The sequence below is a fragment of the Cordyceps militaris genome (genome assembly GCF_000225605.1).
Source record: "Cordyceps militaris CM01 unplaced genomic scaffold CCM_S00003, whole genome shotgun sequence".
Lineage (NCBI taxonomy): Eukaryota > Fungi > Ascomycota > Sordariomycetes > Hypocreales > Cordycipitaceae > Cordyceps > Cordyceps militaris.
Genome location: NW_006271971.1, coordinates 807,275 through 827,850, shown reverse-complemented (window position 1 = coordinate 827,850; position 20,576 = coordinate 807,275). Strand labels below are relative to the sequence as shown.

General features: G+C 54.8%; 6 protein-coding genes across 6 annotated transcripts; 4 read left to right on the top strand and 2 right to left on the bottom strand.

The window, feature by feature from the left end:
* Positions 1 to 529: 529 nt before the first annotated feature.
* Positions 530 to 4,114, top strand: CCM_03877 (molecular chaperone (ABC1), putative; the record flags this gene model as incomplete). Its single annotated transcript, XM_006669025.1, has 3 exons — positions 530 to 1,790; positions 1,999 to 2,031; positions 2,154 to 4,114. The coding sequence occupies 3 exons, from the start codon at positions 530 to 532 to the stop codon at positions 4,112 to 4,114; spliced, it is 3,255 nt and encodes a 1,084-aa protein (XP_006669088.1).
* A 200-nt stretch (positions 4,115 to 4,314) lies between these two features.
* Positions 4,315 to 5,311, bottom strand: CCM_03876 (pre-rRNA processing protein, putative; the record flags this gene model as incomplete). Its single annotated transcript, XM_006669024.1, has 2 exons — positions 4,315 to 5,064; positions 5,120 to 5,311. 2 exons carry the CDS (start codon positions 5,309 to 5,311, stop codon positions 4,315 to 4,317), a joined length of 942 nt encoding a protein of 313 aa, XP_006669087.1.
* A 494-nt stretch (positions 5,312 to 5,805) lies between these two features.
* Positions 5,806 to 6,892, top strand: CCM_03875 (NIF domain protein; the record flags this gene model as incomplete). The annotated part of the gene is made up of 2 exons (XM_006669023.1): positions 5,806 to 6,110; positions 6,178 to 6,892. 2 exons carry the CDS (start codon positions 5,806 to 5,808, stop codon positions 6,890 to 6,892), a joined length of 1,020 nt encoding a protein of 339 aa, XP_006669086.1.
* Positions 6,893 to 7,494: 602 nt separating this feature from the next.
* On the bottom strand, positions 7,495 to 9,061 carry CCM_03874 (elongation factor 1-gamma; the record flags this gene model as incomplete). Its single annotated transcript, XM_006669022.1, has 4 exons — positions 7,495 to 8,446; positions 8,503 to 8,551; positions 8,762 to 8,966; positions 9,032 to 9,061. The coding sequence occupies 4 exons, from the start codon at positions 9,059 to 9,061 to the stop codon at positions 7,495 to 7,497; spliced, it is 1,236 nt and encodes a 411-aa protein (XP_006669085.1).
* Positions 9,062 to 9,396: 335 nt separating this feature from the next.
* CCM_03873 (37S ribosomal protein S9) lies at positions 9,397 to 10,447 on the top strand (the record flags this gene model as incomplete). Its single annotated transcript, XM_006669021.1, has 2 exons — positions 9,397 to 10,264; positions 10,356 to 10,447. The coding sequence occupies 2 exons, from the start codon at positions 9,397 to 9,399 to the stop codon at positions 10,445 to 10,447; spliced, it is 960 nt and encodes a 319-aa protein (XP_006669084.1).
* A 7,070-nt stretch (positions 10,448 to 17,517) lies between these two features.
* CCM_03872 (uncharacterized protein) lies at positions 17,518 to 20,291 on the top strand (the record flags this gene model as incomplete). The annotated part of the gene is made up of 8 exons (XM_006669020.1): positions 17,518 to 18,406; positions 18,482 to 18,739; positions 18,836 to 18,913; positions 18,971 to 19,118; positions 19,190 to 19,230; positions 19,326 to 19,446; positions 19,530 to 19,560; positions 20,109 to 20,291. The coding sequence occupies 8 exons, from the start codon at positions 17,518 to 17,520 to the stop codon at positions 20,289 to 20,291; spliced, it is 1,749 nt and encodes a 582-aa protein (XP_006669083.1).
* Between the last annotated feature and the right edge of the window lie 285 nt (positions 20,292 to 20,576).

The following is a 20,576-nucleotide window of genomic DNA, read 5'->3' as shown; positions in this document are numbered from 1 at the left end:
TATAATATTTTCAAGGCATGACGACAGAAAATACATTTTTGAAATGGTTTAAAGATATATCAGAAATGCACCATGGTGTGACGGTGCAGGCTGCAGCATGTGTTGGTCTGGTCGCAGTCACTGTAGTCCTAAAGGCATACGGCCTTTCCCCACAGGCGAGAGCAGACTTTAGTAGTACCAGGTAGACCAGGTAGGTACCTAGGTAGTAGGTAGGTAGGTAGGTAGGTACCTACCTACTAACCTGTACAGTGGGGGAACAAAAGTTGTAGAATGTTGCCTCTGCTGGCGTTTCCCCGTGCCGAGGACTGGAGGAAGTCAGTACCAATCTTCAGTTTTAGCCTGGTGCCTGTACTATGTTGGTTCGGATAAATGCATATTTCTTTGTCGCCATTTACCATCATACCCCCCCATCCACCTTCCGACATCACATCACATCGCACCCATGCACCGTGACTATTTTTTAATACCCTCCTACCGATGCAAATATGTCTGCATCTCGATAATATCCACAACATACATCACCAGCATCATGGCCGAGTCTAGCCAGTCCCACGCCCTGGTCCGGAAGAGGCAAGACACAGAGCTGATGGCTCCTCCGCCACCTATCAAGAAGATCAAGAGACCAAAACAGGTACTTGATGAAGACAGTTACACCGAGTCTCTTTCACAAATCATAGCCAGAGACTTCTTTCCTGGCTTGCTAGAGACGGAAATCCAGCAGGAGTATTTGGACGCCCTCGACTCAAAGGATACCGCCTGGATATCAAGTGCCGGCCAACGCTTGCGCCACGTTAATATGTTGAAGAAGACGGGGAAATCTATTAGTCTGCGCCCGTCTGTAGACGCTGGGAAAACACCAATGACATTTACAGGCGATACACCGGCGTCCATTGTGACACAGGCCGTGGAGGAAGGCCTGGCAGTCGGAGCTCACATGAGCCTCACCAAATTTCAAGAAACATACACTAGCGAAGACAACGAAAGCTTCTACAAGCTCGTTGACAAGCAAAATCAGAAAAAGGCCGACAAATATGACTGGTTATGGCGCGGCAACAAGATGCCTTCAAAGCAAATGATTGCGCAGAAAGCAGTCACAGATCGCTTGGCGCAGGATGGAAAACTCATCGACGACGGCTTCATGAAACGCGATAGGCTGGCAATCAAAGATAGCGATGATCGGCCGGCACGTCCAGACGGCTGGAAATCGGAACCCCGAAACAGCCTGATGTTCGGGCCCAGGGATCTGGACGATGGCATAGAGACCAGGGCGCAAGCCGCAGACGCTGCCTCTAGATCTGGACCAAAAACAGTTGTATATGCCAATACCCGCGTTCCACAGCCTCATCTCCCACAGCGTCCGCCATCGCCGACGATGTCTTCTATAAGAGACGCTATTTCTGGAAGGCCTCGTGCTAAAGACTCGTTTTCCAGCGCAGCCGGTGGTGGCGAAACGCCGCGGGTCAATGGCTACGCCTTTGTGGATGATGAAGACGACGACGACGCGCTGGCGAAGGAGGAGCCCGTCATTGACCTGGGTCCTGGTGACTCAAACAACCCATTCAAAATTCAGGATCGTGGAAAAGGGGATGTTTTGCACGAAAAGATAGTGGATCGAATAGCCAAGTCGAATCGAGAGTCTTCCCGCAATGGCTTCACCGGCCGCTCCGAGCACTTGGATGTTCCCACGTTTCCTAGCAGCCCTCGGGTTTCGTCGGACTTGACGCCCGCAGCGCGGCGTCTTTGGAGCAAAATGGGAACACCAAAGGGGAGAACACCAAGCACCTCGTTTGGTCAGTCGTGGCAAGAAACGCCACTACGGCGGCGAGGCTCCTCATTACGGAACGCCAGCAAGCCTAACAGCAAGCCCAAATAGCACAACGACCTTGCAATGAACATGTACTCTCTAGAAATTACGAATGGATAAACTAATTCATTTTCGGCTATAGTTGTCCGAAAGGTGAACGAAATGTGTCTGAAATCGCTTAACTGCATAGGTAGCCGCTTGCCCTACCTTCTCGGGGTCCACTGGCCGTAAGCTATGGAAGCTTCCCAAAAAGTTGGGACCTCACCACTTGTTGATGAGGACCAACTCTCGCGCCACCGCAACACACGCGACATGAGGCTCACGGATCTGGCCATCGATCTGGCCGCAGTGCTGAGCGTCTCGCGGTCCGTTGCCACCAAGCATGTTGCCCTACGGGGGCGGCAGCTGCAGCGATACCGCGGCGTCGTCGACCTGAAGAACAAGGCCGAGGCCGCGGGCGCAGAAGTGTCCGACCAGGTCAACACCCAATTGAACTCGATCAAGGTCGACACCACCAACCCCCATAACATCGCCCCGAGAACAAAGCCCCGGCCAGCAGCTCCGCCAACGCCGGAGCCGGCGAGCCCCTCGGCGGAGAGCAGATATGCGCAAGCGTCGCGCGAGTTCAATGCCGCGGCCAAGCCCAATGTGGAAGAGTTGGGTCTTCCTCGCGGCGTCGATGTCAATATATTCCATACAACCCGGGGCTCACAGATCCTGGACTCAGTGCGCAAGCAGCGTCATCAGCAGGCCGCCGCTTCGGCTGGGGGTCCTGCAAAGGAACACCCGCTACGGCACTGGGGAAGCTCGCCTCCCATTCCCCAGGGGCCAGTCGCTGTCAAGACCGAGCCGTTAGTAAACGAGAAGCCGATTGAGCCAGAGAAGCCCGAATCGATCAAGACAAGTGTGGCAGCAGCTACCGCATCCGAGCAACCCATCATCGAGGCAATTGCACAGGCCGCCAAGGGCGACTCTAGACCAGCCTATCAACTCCGAGAATCAAGCGTCCCTTCCTCTCGTATGAGCCGTTTATGGAACTACGGTGGTCTAGCCGCCGGCATGTTCGGCGGTGCCATCTCCGAGAGCGTGAGCAGAGCATTTGGCGGTGGGGGGGAAGGCAGCGTCCTACTCAGCGGCGGCAACATGGAACGCCTCGTCTCTAAGCTGTCCCGCATGCGCGGCGCCGCGCTCAAGCTCGGTCAGATGATGAGCTTCCAGGACGCCAAGATGCTACCCGCGCCGCTGCAAGAAGTACTGCAGCGCGTGCAGGACCGCGCCGACTACATGCCCGCGTGGCAGCGCGACCGCGTGCTCACGGCCAACCTCGGTCCCGCGTGGCGCGACCTCTATTCCGAGTTTGACGAGAAGCCCATCGCCGCCGCCTCCATCGGGCAGGTCCATAAGGCGCGGCTCGCTGCCAACAGCCGCCGTGTCGCCGTCAAGATCCAGTTCCCCGGCGTCGCCGACTCCATCAACTCGGACCTCGACAACCTCGGCGTCCTACTCGCCGCCACCAAGCTCCTCCCGCGCGGTCTGTACCTCGACAGGACGATTGCCAACGCGCGGCTCGAGCTCGGCTGGGAGTGCGACTATGAGCGCGAGGCCGCGTGTGCCGCGCGCTACCAGGCCCTGCTCGCCGGTGAGGCAGACGTCTTTGTGGCACCAACCGTATACCCCGAGGCCTCGGGCAAGCAGGTGCTCACCATGGACTTTCTCGACGGCGTCGGCGTCACGCGCGTCGCTTCGTTCACGCAGGCCCAGCGCGACTGGATCGGCACGCAGATTCTGCGGCTGTGCCTCCGCGAAATCACCGAGTTCCGCTTCATGCAGACGGACCCCAACTGGACCAACTTCTTGTACAATGCCGACACCAGCAAGCTCGAGCTGCTCGACTTTGGGGCCTCGCGCGAGTACCCCGAGGAGTTTGTCCGGCAGTACGTGCAGCTGCTGGCCGCGGCGTCGCGGACCGACCGCGACGAGGTCCGGCGTCTGTCGGAGGGCCTGGGCTACCTGACGGGCCACGAGAGCCGGGCCATGGTGGACGCGCACGTCCAGTCGGTGCTGACGCTCGCGGAGCCGTTTCTGGCCTCGGCGCCTGAAGTCTACGACTTCCACGACCAGACCATTACGGAGCGCGTCAAGGCTCTGATCCCCGTAATGCTCCAGGAGCGTCTCGCGCCGCCGCCAGAGGAGACATACAGCCTGCACCGCAAGCTGAGCGGCGCGTTTCTGCTCTGCGCCAAGCTCGGCAGCAAGGTGCGCTGCCGGGACATGTTTGACAAGGCCGTGGCCAAGTCCGGCTACGTCTAGAGAACCTTGAGAAGAGAAAACGGGCGTTTTGTACAACATTTACTTGTATGTAATAGCTGGGAAAACTCACGGAGTGAAGAAAAGGCCATCACAGGCCATTTGTTTGTATATAGGTAGTTTATAGATTTCGGTAGTATGGAGTACCGGGTATCAATCTCATCATGATTTTTGCCACGTTTTAACGGGCACTCTTTCAACACTCACGCACGATCTCGCACCCGCACCAGGCTGTCCAGCTCCTTCCTCTCCTTGCCCGCCACCTTTTTCCGTTTACGCTCAATGGCGCGATCCACCTCGCCCTTGCTCATATCCGCGAAGCGGTTCGTCAGGATCTGCGTCTTTTGCGCGCTCTTCTTGAGGTAGAACGGCTGCTTGCCCTGGGCCACCAGCTCCTTCTCCTTGGTCCTGTGCTCCTTGATCAGCGCCCCGGCCTCGTCGGCCTTTTTCTGCGCCTTCTTCCTCGACTCCATCGACAGCAGCTGCCGCTTCAGCGCGTCCCTGTCCGCCGGACGCTTCGCCTTTCTGATCTGCGCCCTGAGGTCTGCCATCTCGCTCTCGCGGTACTCGTCCAGGAAGGCGTACGCGCGCCGCGTCTTGCCCTCGTCGACGGGCCCCAGGAACGAGTCGAAGCGCGGGTCGCGCGCCTTGCGTCGGGGGTCTGCGAGGATCTCGCGCCGCCGCGAGACGGGCTTCTTGGAGGTCTGCTCCTGCGGGGCGTGCTTGGAGGAGCGGCCGGGCCGGGCGCCCGCGTTCTGGTTGCTGCGCCGGCGCGCTTCGGCTTGCTCGCGGAGGGACAGGGTGGGTTCTGCGGCGTCGAAGTCGGGGTCTGATTTTCGGCTCTTCTTGGCTCGTCGGTTTGTGGCGGGCATGGAGGCCTGCGCGCGGGCTAGGGCGCCAAAGGTGACCGCGGAGAGGTCTACCTTGGGAGGCGCTTCGTCTTCTGACTCGGACTGTATGGATTATTAGTGACATGGGTATCTAGCATGGCACTATGACAGCTCCTACCTCTGACTCCTCATCATGTGCAGCTTCTGACAGATCCTCGTCCTCACTGTCCTGCTTGCCAACGTCTTCCTCCGATCCGTCGTCGTTGGATTGCTCGTTGTCGGACTCTGGCTCCAGGTTCCACTTTTCGTCATGACGAGGGCGGACTCGTCTATCTAGCCCAAGGGACTGGACTTTTCTTTTCGGCGGCATTGTGGTGGAACGTAATGTGTATTAACAGAGATCGCAAAAAGGCAGTTGGGATTTTTTTCGAGGTCCAGGCTGCTATGTGACCGCAGGGATCTTTGCTATCGATAAGATGCTGTGGAGGGGAAGGAACCCGCCGCTGTGAATGTTGCGGTAGTTATCCGGTTTCAAGCACGCTAACTACCTACCTAAAACAAATATTGCATTTGCTCACCTCACATCACATCCAGAAGACCTCCGTTCACTTGTGTGATCTTGTCAACCCATTCAATCAAGGTACAAACGTCTCGCCGTCAAGTTATACTAGCGCTGCAAAAAACCATATACATTGTATGCCGTCTTTGCTAAAGTTCTTCTCTTGCGCATCACCTCGGCAAGTCAACGTCCTCCTCTCGCCCGCTGGGCTTCGTGCTTCGGCCCGCCACTACTTCAGCTCGACAGCACACCACGAGTATGCGCCTTGCCCCAAAATACGGCCGGCGAGACAATTCAAGTACAAGATGGCGACGCAGGAGATGGTGGTCGTGAGCCAGCAGTCCATGCAAGTCGCGACCGCGCCCACGGCACCCGTCAAGACAAAGGCAGGCAAAGTGCCGCCATGGAAACAGCGCAAGCAGAAGAAGCTGCTGCCTGCGTCGGCCGTGACAGAAAGCAGCACGACCATGCAGAGTACGGAAACGAAATCGTCCCAGGCAAAGAAAAACAAGAAGCCGAAAAAGGCGAAAGGAGAGGCTGCAGAGGCCACCGCCGGGCTTGAGAATGGGGTCGAGCTGTCCCAAGTTTTGCAGGTTACAGAGACGATAGAGTAAATACTCCTCCTCCTTCTCCTCCTCCTCCTCACCCTAGCTCATTCATACTGACCGTCATATTAGATCCAAGATGGAAAATGACGCCCTCGTTCAGGACAAAGTCACCGTGCCCAGCCCCGAGTCCGGCGGCGTCCCGGAGCCCACCAAGGCCTACCTCCGCTGCGCCTCGCTCGCCCCGTCCCGCCTCGCCCGCCCGCGACGCATCCTCATCGTCATGGACCTCAACGGGACACTGCTGCACCGGCCCAACAAGCGGCGGCCCTCCGTCTTCGTCGACCGGCCGCACGCGCGCGTCTTCATGGAGTACCTGCTCACCCACTTTGCCGTGGCCGTGTGGTCCTCGGCGCGGCCCGAAAACGTGCACCTCATGCTGGCTAGTCTGCTGACGCCCGCGCAGCGCGCGCGCTGCGCCGTCGTCTGGGGCCGCGACCACTTCGGCCTCTCGCGCGCCGACTACAACTCGCGCGTGCAGTGCTACAAGCGGCTCGCCCGCGTCTGGGCCGACCCCGGCGTCATGGCCGCGCACCCGGACGCGCGGCGCGGCGGCTGCTGGGACCAGAGCAACACGGTCCTCGTCGACGACTCGGCGGAAAAGGCCCGCAGCGAGCCGCATAACTTGCTGAGGATACCAGAGTATGCCGGGCGGTCGGCGGCGGAGGACTGCCTCTTTGTGCTACCACAAGTGCACGACTACATCAACGAGCTCGCGCACCAGGCGGACATTAGCCGGTTCATACGGGAGACGCCGTTTCAGCTGGATCCGAGCTACACGTTGTGATACTTTGAGAGATGACAATGTGCAGGGACGTTTGGTCCGGTCATTCAATGGTGAGAAAACAGTTCTGATTTCTGCAAAGGGACTTGTTGATTGATTTTACATTGTTGTAGATGGTTGCTTCTTAGCTTTAAAGGCGGCGACTCAGAAACTGTACACAAACCGACGACATAGACTACAGCTTCAAAAAATTGAGACAGGCTTGGGTCATCATGTCCTAAATGTATGTAGGGTATATGTCGAATATATTGCTATTTGCTATTACTCGAGCAATTCTCTCTTCCCTACCTTGGGGATCGAATCCGTTGACAGCATGCGAGTTTCAACGAGCTCTTCAACTCAATCTTGCAGGCGGTATCAATACAAAAGGAGTGGCCAGTAAACACCATGGCACATGGCTTGTTTTTTTGTACTACTATATACTCTGTGTATTCGTGCCTACTTGGATACTTCAGTTCCTGCCCGTCATCCATTCCCATTGTCGTTACAATGCAGGGTACCAGCATATTTTATGAATGGCCCACTGCAACTCGTCGTTCATTTTCCCAGTCATCAACCCATGATCCGTATGCCTCATTACGCAGCCCAGCCTATGTTTTCAACATTTATTTGAAGACCTTGCCCTTGGCATAAGGGTACTCCTTGCCGTCGACAATGGCAGGCTTCTCCCAGCCCCAGTTGGCCTCAACAAAGGCACGGTCCTCCTCCTTCTTGGGGTCAAGCTTGACGAAGCTGTAGCTCTCGTAATCGGGAGCAACGTCAAAGACGGGGAGGTACTCCTGGCCACGGATAACGAAAGCGCCCTGAATAATGGAGGCGTTGTCCTCGCCGTAGACGGAGGCGGTACCAAAGATGTACTTGCGGGAGGCTTCAAGACGGTTGTTGAAGCCACCAATCAGGTTGCTGGACATGAAAGTGAGCTTAAGCTCCTCGTTGTACTTGTAGTCGACCTTCCAGATGGAGTACTCATCGAAGGGGACGGTCTCCCAGAAGTACTTCATAGCATCGGGGGTCTCGTTATTAGAGTAGAAGCGCTTGAGGTCGTCGAGAGCGAAGCTGGACTTGCCAAGCGCCTCGCAAGGGTGCTTGGGCTTGGGAGCATCCTCAGTGGCAGGAGCGGCGGCGGCAGCGGCGGCCTTGGGGGCGGCCTTGGGAGCCTCAGCCTTCTTGGGGGCAACGTTGGGGAGGACAACCTTGTCAATGAGCTGAACCTTGCCGACAACGTCGGAGTAGATGGGCTGGTTGACAATGGTCTCGTACCAACGGGTTGTGGCAGGGTTGGCCTCGCGCCACTTGGGGTCATAGAAATAATCGAAGCCGCGGCTGATGATGCCAGCGGCGAAGATATCGGCGAGAGTCAGACGCTCACCAACGAGGTAAGTATGCTCAGAGAGGTACTTCTCGACGACAGCAACGGCCTTGTCGGACTGCTTGGCGGCCTCATCAACAGCCTGCTTGTTGTAGGGAGCACGGCCGAGGAGGGGGACGTACTGGCCGGCAAGGGCGTTGAGGATATCAGAGTTGAAGAAGGACATCCACTTGAGGATGGAGGCGTAGCTACAATAATCAGCACGCATGTCTCCCACAGCGGATAGGTTTGATGATGGACTTACTCCTGCTTGGTTTTGCCGAGGAGGGTAGTCTTCTCGTTTTGAGAGGTGACTGTTCCACGTTAGCATCTGTGCCACAACCAATAGTGAACGAGCAGAGGGAAATTGAAAGCGTAAAGTCAGAAGTTAGGCATTCTCCACACAATGTTTTAAGACAGGGATAACTGTTTAAAAAAAGGCTATGTCATCACACGAAGCGGCGGCCCAGAGGCCGCAAGATGAGGGGGCAGATCTTGCAAGAAAGAGGAGCTGAGTCACGTACAGTAGATGGCAATGGCAACAGCCTCGTGGAGGGTGAAGCCGTCCTCGCCGACAAAGGCAGGGACCTTGCCAATAGGGCTTCCGGCCAGGTGCTCGGCAGTGCGAGGAGCAGCCAGGTCGACAGTGGTGACCTTGACGTCGAGGCCGTTGGCCTTGGCCACAGCCTTAATGGCGATGGTGCGGGGGTTGCCCTGGAGGAAGAAGAGCTGTCAGCGACTTGTCGTTGGAGGGAAGAAAGCAGAAAAGTATGCAATTGAGCGAGTCACCTTACCTCGCTAGCGAAAAGAGTTCCGAAAGCCATTTCGACTGTGTATCTCGGTTGATCAACGACAGGTGATTGCTCAAAAGGCTGAGTTGAGCAAGAGAAAAAAGCTCTCTGGGCCCGTAGAAGGTCGAGGAAATTTTTATGGTTGAAATGATTTTAGAGCCCCGCGCGTGGGTGGGCCCTACAGCACGCAAAGGGTGGTGTGGCTGTGAACTGAACAAGTATCTAATCTCCACGTGATGTGGCGCTGAGGCTGGGCCAGAGACAAAGGGTTTTTGCGCAACTCCAACACTGAGTTTCCTTCTACCCAGTTCATCGGAAGAGAGCGCACCGGCAACTCGAAGCCGCCAAAAAGCCAAATCGACGCAGCCATGGCCAGTGTCCACGCGTGCCTGCGCCAATTTCGGTGCACAAAGCCCGCTCTGGGCTCGCAATGGCTGCCCTCGGCCGCGAAGCGAGCCGCTCCCTCGACATCCCTAGCCATCAGAACGCTCACAACGACGACAGCGACGCCGGCCAACGACGACACGTCAAGCTTTGACAACAACAACAGCCTCAAGGCACAGCTCGAGGCGATCCGGATCCCGCACGTCGGTGTGGTCCACGCGCGGGCCGTACCCTCGACGCCGTCGTACTTTGCGCGGACGCCGCAGTTCAACGACCTGCACATTCAGCTGGCGCGGCTGCTGGCGCGGTACAACCACCTTCCGACGGTGGCGTCGGCCGAGGCAGCACAGATGCCGTGGCTGCGGCTTGAGGCCATGCGGCACGAGCTCGGCGAGTCCATCAAGGCGTCGCACTTTTCTCAGGTGATGCGTGTCGTCCGCCGGCTGCACTGCATCGAGCCCTCGTTGGCGCCGGCCGAGGTCGTTGCCGCCGTCGCGCGCTTCACCAAGCCCGTGAATGCACTCCTCAACGTGGCCCGGCCGCGCCCCGTGGACCGCTTCGGCCGCGCCGTCGGTGTCGGCCGCAGGAAGACGTCGACGGCCCGCGCCTTCGTCGTCGAGGGCACCGGCGAGGTCCTCGTCAACGGCAAGACGCTCAACGAGGCCTTCGGCCGGGTACACGACCGGGAGAGCGCCATCTGGGCGCTGCTCTCGACTGGTCGTCTCGACAAGTACAACATCTGGGCGTTGGTGGAAGGAGGAGGGACCACAGGGCAGGCCGAGGCCATGACCATGGCCGTCGCCAAGGGTCTCTTAGCCCACGAGCCGGCTCTGAAGCCGGCTCTCCGTAAAGGTAAGCGATGCATTCCCGATTTCGATCCCTCTACCGACGTGGTGAGAAGCTTTTTTTCGCTAAACTGTTAATTCTTGTTTCCTTCCCACAGCCGGCTGCATCACGCGTGATCCCAGAAGGGTGGAGAGAAAGCTGCACGGCCACGTCAAGGCTCGCAAGAGCCCGGCCTGGGTCAAACGTTAAAAGAGAGGCAGAAACAGAAGAAATTGCCCGACAGCTCGTACGGCTTACATGGAGGAAGTCGGTGCTTCAATTTGCCGCACAGTTGGCAGCTCCAGACGTTGGATGCTACCAGAGATGACGAGATGGATGCTCTGTCCTGGTCACCCCACTACCAATGTAAATCATTCGCATCAATTGTAGTTTTAGCCAAAGAAAGCGTTCCTTTTTTGACCCATGCTTATACCCCACGTCCCGTCCGCGATCCCACCTGCGCCACTCCGTGTTCGATGCCGGTTCGTGGGTGACATTCAGAGCTCTCAAGTCCCCCGGATAATTTTTTCGACAGTCTGCTACAAGCCAGTATGCCGACGGCTGGGGGAGAGCGTGTCGGGAGCAGAGAGACTAGGAAGCTGTTTTCTCCTCCGAACTCTTTTCTTGTCTCAACACCTCATCGAGCTGCGCCCAAAAAACCAGGCACTCGCTTACCCGCTCTCCGTGCCAGCCTGCAATGGAAATGTCCCAGACCGTTCTGTGCATTAACTGCCAAGTTTGCGCCGGTCTAGCCTCGAGGACAAGAGGCATAAACCGAATTCGCGACGGTGCCATGATGCACGCCAGAAGGTGCTATTATTGGACTCAACGTGGCTAAATCCCGCAAAAGGGGGAAAATTCCGCATCCTTTTCACCCGAGAGCTAATGGAAAAAAGCCCCCGACATCGATGCTGCCAGTGCCCCGTACAGGGCTCACCAACCGTGGCTTCGCAGCGGCCACAGAATTCAACTGAGACATACAATGCACAAAATTGCACATATTTGCCTCGTGGATGTGACGGCATCTCGGTCCTCAATGACTCCATTATCGGACCTAGATACACATTTACTGTTAACACCGTTGACTCGGGGTCGAGGAGCTCACTCCAGGACCGGCTTGCTTGCCTTGTTGGCGTGCTGTTGTCAGAATGAGTGGTGGCGGATACCAGACTGATGTCCCTGATGCGCCTCAACATATATAGCGGCAAGCATCGAGCGGCCATATTGTCTGGAGGCGATGACCGTGGTCATCAATTTCAAAGGAACCTGTGAGGGATTGGGTCTTGAGTCGGTACGCCTGGATGATATTGCCAAGACTAGTGTGTCTCATAGCTTGCTAATAAAGACAGCCTTGACTACTTGATTCTACTGGTGGTTCATTTTCTAGTTATGTAGCCTTCCCCAGCCTGCCAAGTTTGCATACCATGACGGATCTATCACAATCTAAACAATGTGTGGGCGCTAGAAACCGCTAGTAATCCGCAATGTCTCTGAGAGCACTTGGGCTGCAACTATGGCGGGAGAACGAGGGAAGATGTCGATGCAAGGAACTGGCACCTACTCTAAAACCTAGCAACTGGTTCGCGCCGCGTGGAAAGTAGTAGTTACAGCCCTAAAGTTAAACCAGTGGGCTGGTTCGTAATAACTCCCAGTGGTGCGGTTACAAGTAGGGCCGTGGGGAAACAGCTTCCTGGACAGGGATGACATTTACAAGGAGCTGATACATATCACATTCCGAATACCAGTCTGCGCAGACACAATGTGGCATGTGCAGCTCAGCAGATTCTCGCCCAAGTCAGCCTTCTGGGTGCCACAAAACCTCAACCCTGTCTATCGTATCAATGTGTGCCAGCATGGATATTGGTTTATCCGGTAGCCAGCGTAATGCTATCCAAAAATTTATAGCCCCGCGTGCCGTTGCTTCCACTTGATGGGTGTAGTCCCAGGCCACATTTGGTTAGCTATTCTATTGCCGAGTAGCCAAGCGGTCACAATGGGACTTTAGATTCAATTCGTATTCTTGCCAAATTACCCCAGGTCTATTCAATTAGAGACGAATTGTGCGGGCATTCAGGGTCTTCGAGTCTGTGGGGAGAGTGGAAACAAACCTGCTCAACTTAGTGGATGGGACGGATAAAGATACTTACTTGGAGCCGCTGTCGAGGCAAAGGTCAACTGATAAGAACAGGGAACCGAAGGAAACGCGGCAGTTGGCAGCTTGCAGGGGTATATGGAGGCAATCAATCAACTAGCTCAAAGCCACCAGGGCACCAACATTGGAACAGGTTCGCTAGTTGAGCCTACTCGCCGGGCCGGGCTGCCGGGTACCTCATCGAAAATCGGTGAACTATGGGATTGATGACTTCCTAATTACTGTACATGTATTTACAGGGCCAGCCTGGACCTTGGCAGTGTCAATGAGTCGCAAATTCGAGGTAGTGCATGGAAGAGCAGTGGCCCAGCCGTCAACCTTTCACTATTTCCTGTTTCGCAAAAAGAGAAGAAAAAACCACTGTCGCCAGACGAGCGAATGAAAAGTCTAGTTGGCAGGGGTCTATTTGGCAACGTTGCAGGGCGAGCCCTTGGGAACCGCTGGTAGCGTCGAGGGACGGGGTGTGGCGTTGAGCGAAGGGTCGCAAGATAAGTATTCAATTTTTTTAATAGTATGAACGGTTTCACCTCTTCAATGCTGATTACCGAGAGTACTCATCACCACTTGATGCACTGTCGACGAGAAATGCGCGCAGCTGAGGCTTGAATCAAAACGAATATCGGCTTGTAACTATGATCTGTTCCAGGTCCGTATGCGGTTTGTCCATATGCGCTAGTAGTCTCCGCGTCGCAGCGCACAAGCTAGGCTTGACCGAAAGGGGTACTCGTGTGCACGATGATGCATGGTTTCATGCATCGAAAGCTGCCGTTTTGTTTTCGTCAATGGAGACCAGTCGGGCACTCAGTATTGCTCTGGGGGCTCGCTTGTAGACGTGTCCTTCGGTTTCCCTCTAGAGCGATTGCGAAGGAAGCTGTTGTTTGATAGGGCTATTGCCCACCGGCTACAGCTGCCGGTGCCACCGCCATCGGATCTGCATTGCCTGATTGCGTGGTGCTGGTACGTACGTCGATTCAGCAAGAAAGCTTCCATACTGAAATTATTACAGTGTGCGATGCGTATGACCAATTTGGCGGGTTTGCGTGGTCCTTTTAACGGGGTCAGCGATATAGACAGGGGCGTAGTTAATAATATGCACTCCGTACATAGTGCCAAGATCACGATCATCATCCCACCCGCTGTCCGAGAATGTATTCTGTCATGTCGTAAACAGGCATTGTGCTGATGAGTGGAACATTAATGCGAATGTTCTAGAGTGTTCCGTAGAATATGCCTCGCGCGCATAATAAAGGTACGAAGAGCTTGGCCGACACTGTGGTGTAGTCAAACACGCTTGACAGGGCAGGATTACGGGACGGGTTTGACTCAAGCTAGTTGAGGTCATGGAAACCTGATGCAAGAGAAAGCAAGGCAGGATACAAAAGGTTGGCCTCCATAAGCATGGCGAGTTTGAGGAGAGGAAAAGGTCCTGCGACGTGTACGTGAGGCTTGATAGTTACTCTGTAGGCTGAGGAAACGGAAAAAAGCCTGGCCAGACGCACGGGGCCATGGGGCGTGGCGGGGCGGAGCCTAGCATTGATTGAGCTAAAGCCTAGCGGGGGAGCCAGCGGAATGACGGGCAAGTCAAGGTTGACAGTGGCGGTGGCAGGTGGTGGCAGGTGGCAGGTGGCAGATGGCAGATGTTTGGGACAAGTTACAGTGCCTGCAGATAACGAAGAGAAACCATGAATGACAATTAGTTACCTGCAACTATGCGGTTGGGTATTTGCATGGAATTAATTAAGGCCCACCACACCGACGACAGTAGCATGTTGAGCCGGCGGATAGCTTTTGACAGGCGCGGCTCCACCCAACTGCACTAAATAACCTAAGGAGGTACCTAGGTCGGTACTGTAGGTAGGTAACTACAAGGTAGTCCACTTCCCTCGAGGGCCTTGCCTCATTTGGTAGTTCCTGGGGCCACCATTGTCTGGCAGCGGGGCTCCCTCTTCAAGGCGGTCCGGGGCTTGTCCTTACGCATTGCCTTTCTCCGGGCTGTCCGCAGTTCCTCGACTGCCCCCCCTCAGACCCTCAACGACTACGTTCGATTTTCCTTCCAGCAATCCTACCTAATTATCTTGCTTCGTCTGTTGGTGAGGCGCATGCGCATGACCCGAACTCATTCTAGAGCCCTCGCTAACACCAGAAGTATTTATGTTGGCCAAGTGTCGCCATATGTAGCCCGTTGGGTCATGCAACAGCAGCCACAGGGTGCAACTTCGGAACCCAATTCCGCCATCGTTTTGAGCCCGTACTCGCCTGCTCGCCTGCTCGCCTGCTCGTCTCTCGTCGGTTGTCGTTAATGTGGTCTACCGATTCGCCGGGCATCTCGATCATGGGGCCGACACCTTGGTGACAAGCCAACAGAAGACGTCAGTGACATCACATTCAATAACCCACGGGGAACGATCCGGTGCCCTCTTACGATTTCTTCACGAAATGAGCAAGCCTGTTTTGGGCAGCTCGGCACCGCGACACTGAAGCTTGCAGTGGGGGGTGGCGCACACCCATTGACCCAGCTCTCCAAACTCTATGCTCCTCGTGGGGGGTGTCATTGGCGGGAGTCGCACACGTCCCTTTTACTATGTATGTATCCAGCGCTGCCCAGCCTGGTCTATTGTCTGGCGTCGACAACAACGTCTGTAATGCGAGACAAAGTTTACCCTCGCGTCCCTGCTGTGGGTGCTGTGGGCACGTCCTGGTAGGATCCCGCTCAGCTACACCGGCCATGCGCTTTGCTCACCTCTGTCCTGGCCTGGCACTACCCTGCCAATCATCGCCTTTTGCAGCCAGGGTCCAGCCACGAACGCGTGCTCTTCTTGTCGTCCGCGGCCGGCGCTCGGCTGGGAAACCACACAGTCTCTCCCATTGCCATTTAGAGGTGCCGGATCGCCCGTGCATGCAGCTCACGGCCCGGTCAAGACGCAAATTTCGGCCGGATCTTCTGACTCCCTCGACTCTGCGAAACACAGCGCGGCCATCTTGATGAAACAAGCCTCTTCCTGCCTTTCCCGCCACAACTTGTCAACCTCGCATCCTCTACATCTCGGTCAGGACAACCATCTGCCCGAGTCAAGCACGCCAAACTGCCCCTAGCAAACTCATGCTCACCTGCATCGGCCTTAGCTTGATGCAAGTCTCAGCCACTAGCTGCAAATCTCTTTGTCAAAACAGGAAAATTCGCCAACGGTCTTCAGCTACAACTTACACATTTGACATGGCTCAATAACTAACATTCCACGCTTCTGCCATCACCAGCCTGCCATTGTTGGGACGAATCCACTTTCCTAGCGGCGGCTTGACTCTGCTGGCCTTTCTTCCTCTTCCATCGATTTTCCACTGATCCAAGTTTCGTCCTCCGACACCGACTCAATTCTCCTCTTCACTGACTCGAGTGGGTATCAGCCATGGACTCGTTAACAAGTCGCGCATAAACGCTCTGGGTTCCGCAGCCTCCACATGGTTTTCCCCCAAAACCCTTACCCATGTTAGCAGCAGCAATCTTTCTTCGGTCCTTCTGAGCCAAATCTCAGGACATTTAAGCCCCCATATTTCTTGGACCAGGCGGCTCTCTTCCAGGCCCAGTTGCAGTGCGTCTGTAGTTCTTAGTATGCATGCCTTTGCGTACCTTTGCTCTGCTGAGTGCTTGCTGTCCGGGAGCATCCTCGCGATGCGCATAGCAGGTTGGTAGTTCGTGCTGCCTGTCTTTGTCATGCGGATCAAGTACACCATGCTCAGCCGAGAACTTTGTCTTCAGCTATCTTGCCCCTTTCCCCTCTAAACTTGAGAAGGGCTCGCTCCTGCCAGTTTTTCATGTTACCGTTTCCTACAGACACCCCCCCTCCCCTTCCTGCCTCCCCTGCCACATGTCAGGGCTTATCCCAGACTGTGTGGCTCACTCGTCGCCTTGCCCATCATTGACACCTAAAATCCTCTATAGACGTGACGCAGCGGATAGTTGGTCCTCTTGCATGTCCACTACGCTCGTCTGGATTAGTATGCATGTCTTGTGTACCTTCCGCAACGTTCCTATTTGTATGCCAAATTACCCCAGGTCTGCATTCGTTCTGGCTCCTTTTAGAGACAATGACTCTTCAGGCTTCGCGATATAAGACAGTCTCTCCCGCCTCCCACACAGACGGACCACATTCAAGCACTCAAGGGGTCGTGGACAGCTCATCTTTCACTTCCATTCACCACGAGATCTATCCCGGCCACATATATCCATATATCCTGTTCCCCCTCCTCCCCATTTCTCCCGCTCCCTCGTCATTTTTCCGAGGACACTTTGCATAACCCCTCTTCCCGGGAAACCCACTTGCTCGGTTCTACTCGTCGACACTGGCGGGTCTACGAGCTTCTCGCTCATTGTCAAGCCAGTTGCTCCGTCGGGCTAGCTCCCTCTCACCATCCATCCGCTCCGCTTGGGTTGCTCGGGACCGAAGGTGGGCAATCATCGCACCATTGGCGTGTTGCAAAGGCCTATTCGTGGCGTTGCAGTCTGCCAAGCTCAACGCGACAACGGTTGCCCGGTTTTCTTATTAATCTTATTTCTTCTTGGGCATTCCTAATAGACGGTGAGCTTTGCACCCGTCAAAACTTGGCGGACCCGGCCTGTCTTCGCCTGCCAGTGGTGTGGTCCTGCCAATCATGAACTACTCGATCTGTGGCTTCACATTCTACCAATCAAAAACACAAGATTATCCGTGTTATTCGGGACTCAAATCGTCGAAACTTACTTGCTCGTGGTTTTCACTGTAACTCTGGCACAATACGATACTTCAACACCATTCACGACTTCGAATGTTCCCAACTCTTGCGCGCTTACGTTACCACTGTCTGTCAAGTCGAGCTCAGAGACTTTCACTGTCGAGTCTCGGTCACTGATTTCCGAAATCCCGGTTTTCATATGATTGGGCATTAACCGTTACTTGGGAATCCCTAGCAAGACAGCATTGACCGCAATAATTCTCCGACGCTGCCAAGAAGGAGAGGTGTTTTTACTCAGCACTCCTCCTAATCGGACGTTGCCGTAACCCTGGCGTACTTTTACCCTTCGCCTGCTTCCCTATCCCCGGCTAATCGCGAAGCCCATCTTCGAGAGGCTTCGTGTGGAGAATTTGCCGGGGATATGGACGAGCACAATCAGAGTCGACGGTATAGTCCAAGCACACTGAGCGATTCTCAGGGAACGAGATATGCGCCACTGGGATCTTCTACATCGCAACATGGCTTGCTCCCTGATGTACCAGCGGAACGATACCGGCATGGTCAACAGCAGCAGCTCGGGCTCTCTACCCCGGCACGCACCCTGGAAAGTAATGCCGGTGGCGACAGCCAATATTACCCAGATCAAATCTCGACATTTCCTGGTTCTACAAGCCTATCGGCCGCACAAATGTCATACGGATCCGATTACAACCCGGGTGGCGCCGACACAGGCGCGCGACAGCAACATCAAACAGTTGGGTTTGGCAACTACAACGCAAGCATGATGATGTACAGCGTACCGCAAGCGAGCACGCAAACTTCGATTTACAACACGCCGCAGTATGCCCCCTCTCTACCACCTAGAAATAACCCCATGGCATCGACGCCGCTTCTCTCCACCCAGGCCGACGTGAATCCATCATACTTTGGAGAAGAGCAGGCTTCCCCTGAGACGACCTCGTTGGAGCACACTGCCAACAGCGGGTCAGCCTACTACCAGGATATTCCCTCCTCATTCCACTACACAACGGGAGGGGCAGAAAGCAGTGGTGGCAGCGTCAGTGGCAGCGGCAACAGCCTCACCGGGGTAGAGAGTTTCTATCAGGTCGCTGATTTAGGTGCTAGCAGTTCGGGCGCAATGGCCGAGTCTTCAAGACCGGACAGGACAGCGGAGTTTGAGGAAAAGTGGCAGGAATACCAGCGACGCCTCGCCAGCGTATTTCTGGATGTCAAAAACGGAAATCTTGAAAAGGCGGCTGATGGTCTCTTGAGCGTCTCGTTCTGGCTCTTGTCGAGAGTCGAAGAATTAGGTGAGTGGTTCTCTTCACGTTTTCGCCTGGATTTGTTTCTACCTGGACCGATCAACTAACATGGACATGTGACAGGCCTAACCGAAGACGACGAGGACCTTCACAAAGATCGCCTCAAGCTGTGGCAGGACTTTAATCACGCGTGGATCGCACTCGTCTTCAAACAAAAGAAGCACATGCAGCAGTTTGATGCCGACGATGTGGTGTCGCAGCCTCTAGCAATACGGACGATCAAGAGGATGGGCGACGAGCTTATTCGCCTCTGCGATGGTATTGAGAGGCATGGTCTCGTAGACTACCAGTTTGGTGTGTGGGAGGACCAGATTGAATCATGTAAGTGCAGTCCTCACCTGCGCAAGAAGAAGAACCATATTTGCTTCTGCCAGAGTCCTAAGGGAGCTTGAGCACTAACATGGGATTTTGCATTAGTACTAGAGGATTGTCTCAATCTTTTCGAGGACAAGGAAAAGGAGCAGAAGGAAGCTCGGCGCCGAGACGAGGCCAGCTGTAGTGGATAGATAATGTGCACACGATGGGAAAGAAGGGGGGGGACTTTATCACGAGGTTATGGAACATTATATGGCGAATTCATTTTGGAGTATCAGGATTTTGTGCAGCGCGCATATCACAATATCAACATCGTCAAGACGAACACTGTCCGCCCTTTGGTCGTGCTCGTGCTCGTGCTCGTGCTCGCCTGCATCAGATACTGGTATGGCTCAGCTCTTGTCTATCAGTAGCTGGTAATTTGTACTCTACATGTAACTTTGACCAGCCGAAAAGCCGCCAAGACAAGGCGAACGCCAAGATATGCCTGGAAGCAAGCAAGTGCCTACTTCGTAGAGCCCCGGCATATGTGACTAGGTCGAGTTTTGCACCAGTAGCTAAGTACCTATGTATGTAGCTACCACATCGTTAGTCCAGCCAGGTTCGGCGCATCCCTATTGGCGCGAGAATAATCCGGGTGTCAAGCCAACTTGTCCGTTTATTAGCCCACTCCCCTCCTTCCTTGCGCGCGCGGGACGGGCGTATCGAGATGAGTGAGACATTCGCAACAGGGGATTTTCCTTGGGGAGGGGGGGGGGTCAAGTATACAGTAGTCAGACACGTAGATCCTGCCCAGAGGAGCTGAAATAGCCTCCTCGGCGCTCCTGGTATGCATCCCCAAACCTTAAAAAAGAACCTACCAAAAGGCCATCTTGGGAAGCGCCCTCCGTTAGTCTAACATTTATGCGAAATTTGTACCTACCCGCGGAGATTTGTAGGGAAAAAAAGAGAAGAAATAGAAAAAAAGAGAAAATCCTCACCGAAAAAGATTTAAACCACATCACATGGATTGTCTCAGACAGCGTGGGAAGGAATGTAGAAGAGCAGGTCCGGATCCCCAGACCAGGCTCGCCGAAATGTATAGGTACTCACAGTACGGACGTCCGGAGTAATTGATTTAATGTGCCGGGGAAGGGAATCCGTGCGGCGTCCCCTCCCCGCAATTAAACTGGCAGATCTAATTAGTTAGTTTTCGCTCGTCTTGTTTCATTTTTTTGTTGTATTTTGGAAAGTCTCTCATCAATGAACTAGTCCAGTTTGACTTTTTTTTTCCCGACATTCCCTTGATGCGCCCCGAACGGGATATACGAGACACATGTACGTGGTGGTCCCTGTTTTGTAATCAACCTCGGGTGTTGTCAGTCTCTCACGCTAGGATCAAGGACGGAGCCAAAACAAGAATAAAATAGAACAAGTCACAAGACTCCCTCTGCAGTACGAGAGCCCGTCCGTGCTTGGGTTGACGTTTGCGCAGCCGCCTTGGCGGATGGATGGGTGGGCAGGTCCCGTTTTGGTTCCCGACCAAGTGCCGCCTTCATTGGTGACGGAGCGAGGCTGAGAGACCAAGAGGGCAAAAACGGGCATCGTGGTGGTACCTGACCGCCCTTTGTTAGCCTTTGACCCAAACGCTCGGGAAATGTCTCTGTCGGTTGTCTTTTTCGAGATGTGACCGGGCTTTGATGGATACCAATTTGTTGACTAGCACGTTATCGGGATCACCCGCAGGGGTTTTTAGCTGGAGAAGAAGAAAAATGCATATCATTTCGATAATCGTTATATCATGATGCTAACTGATATTTTTGAAGTTCATCTGGCAGTCTCCCAGCGACTTGTCGTTTCGCGT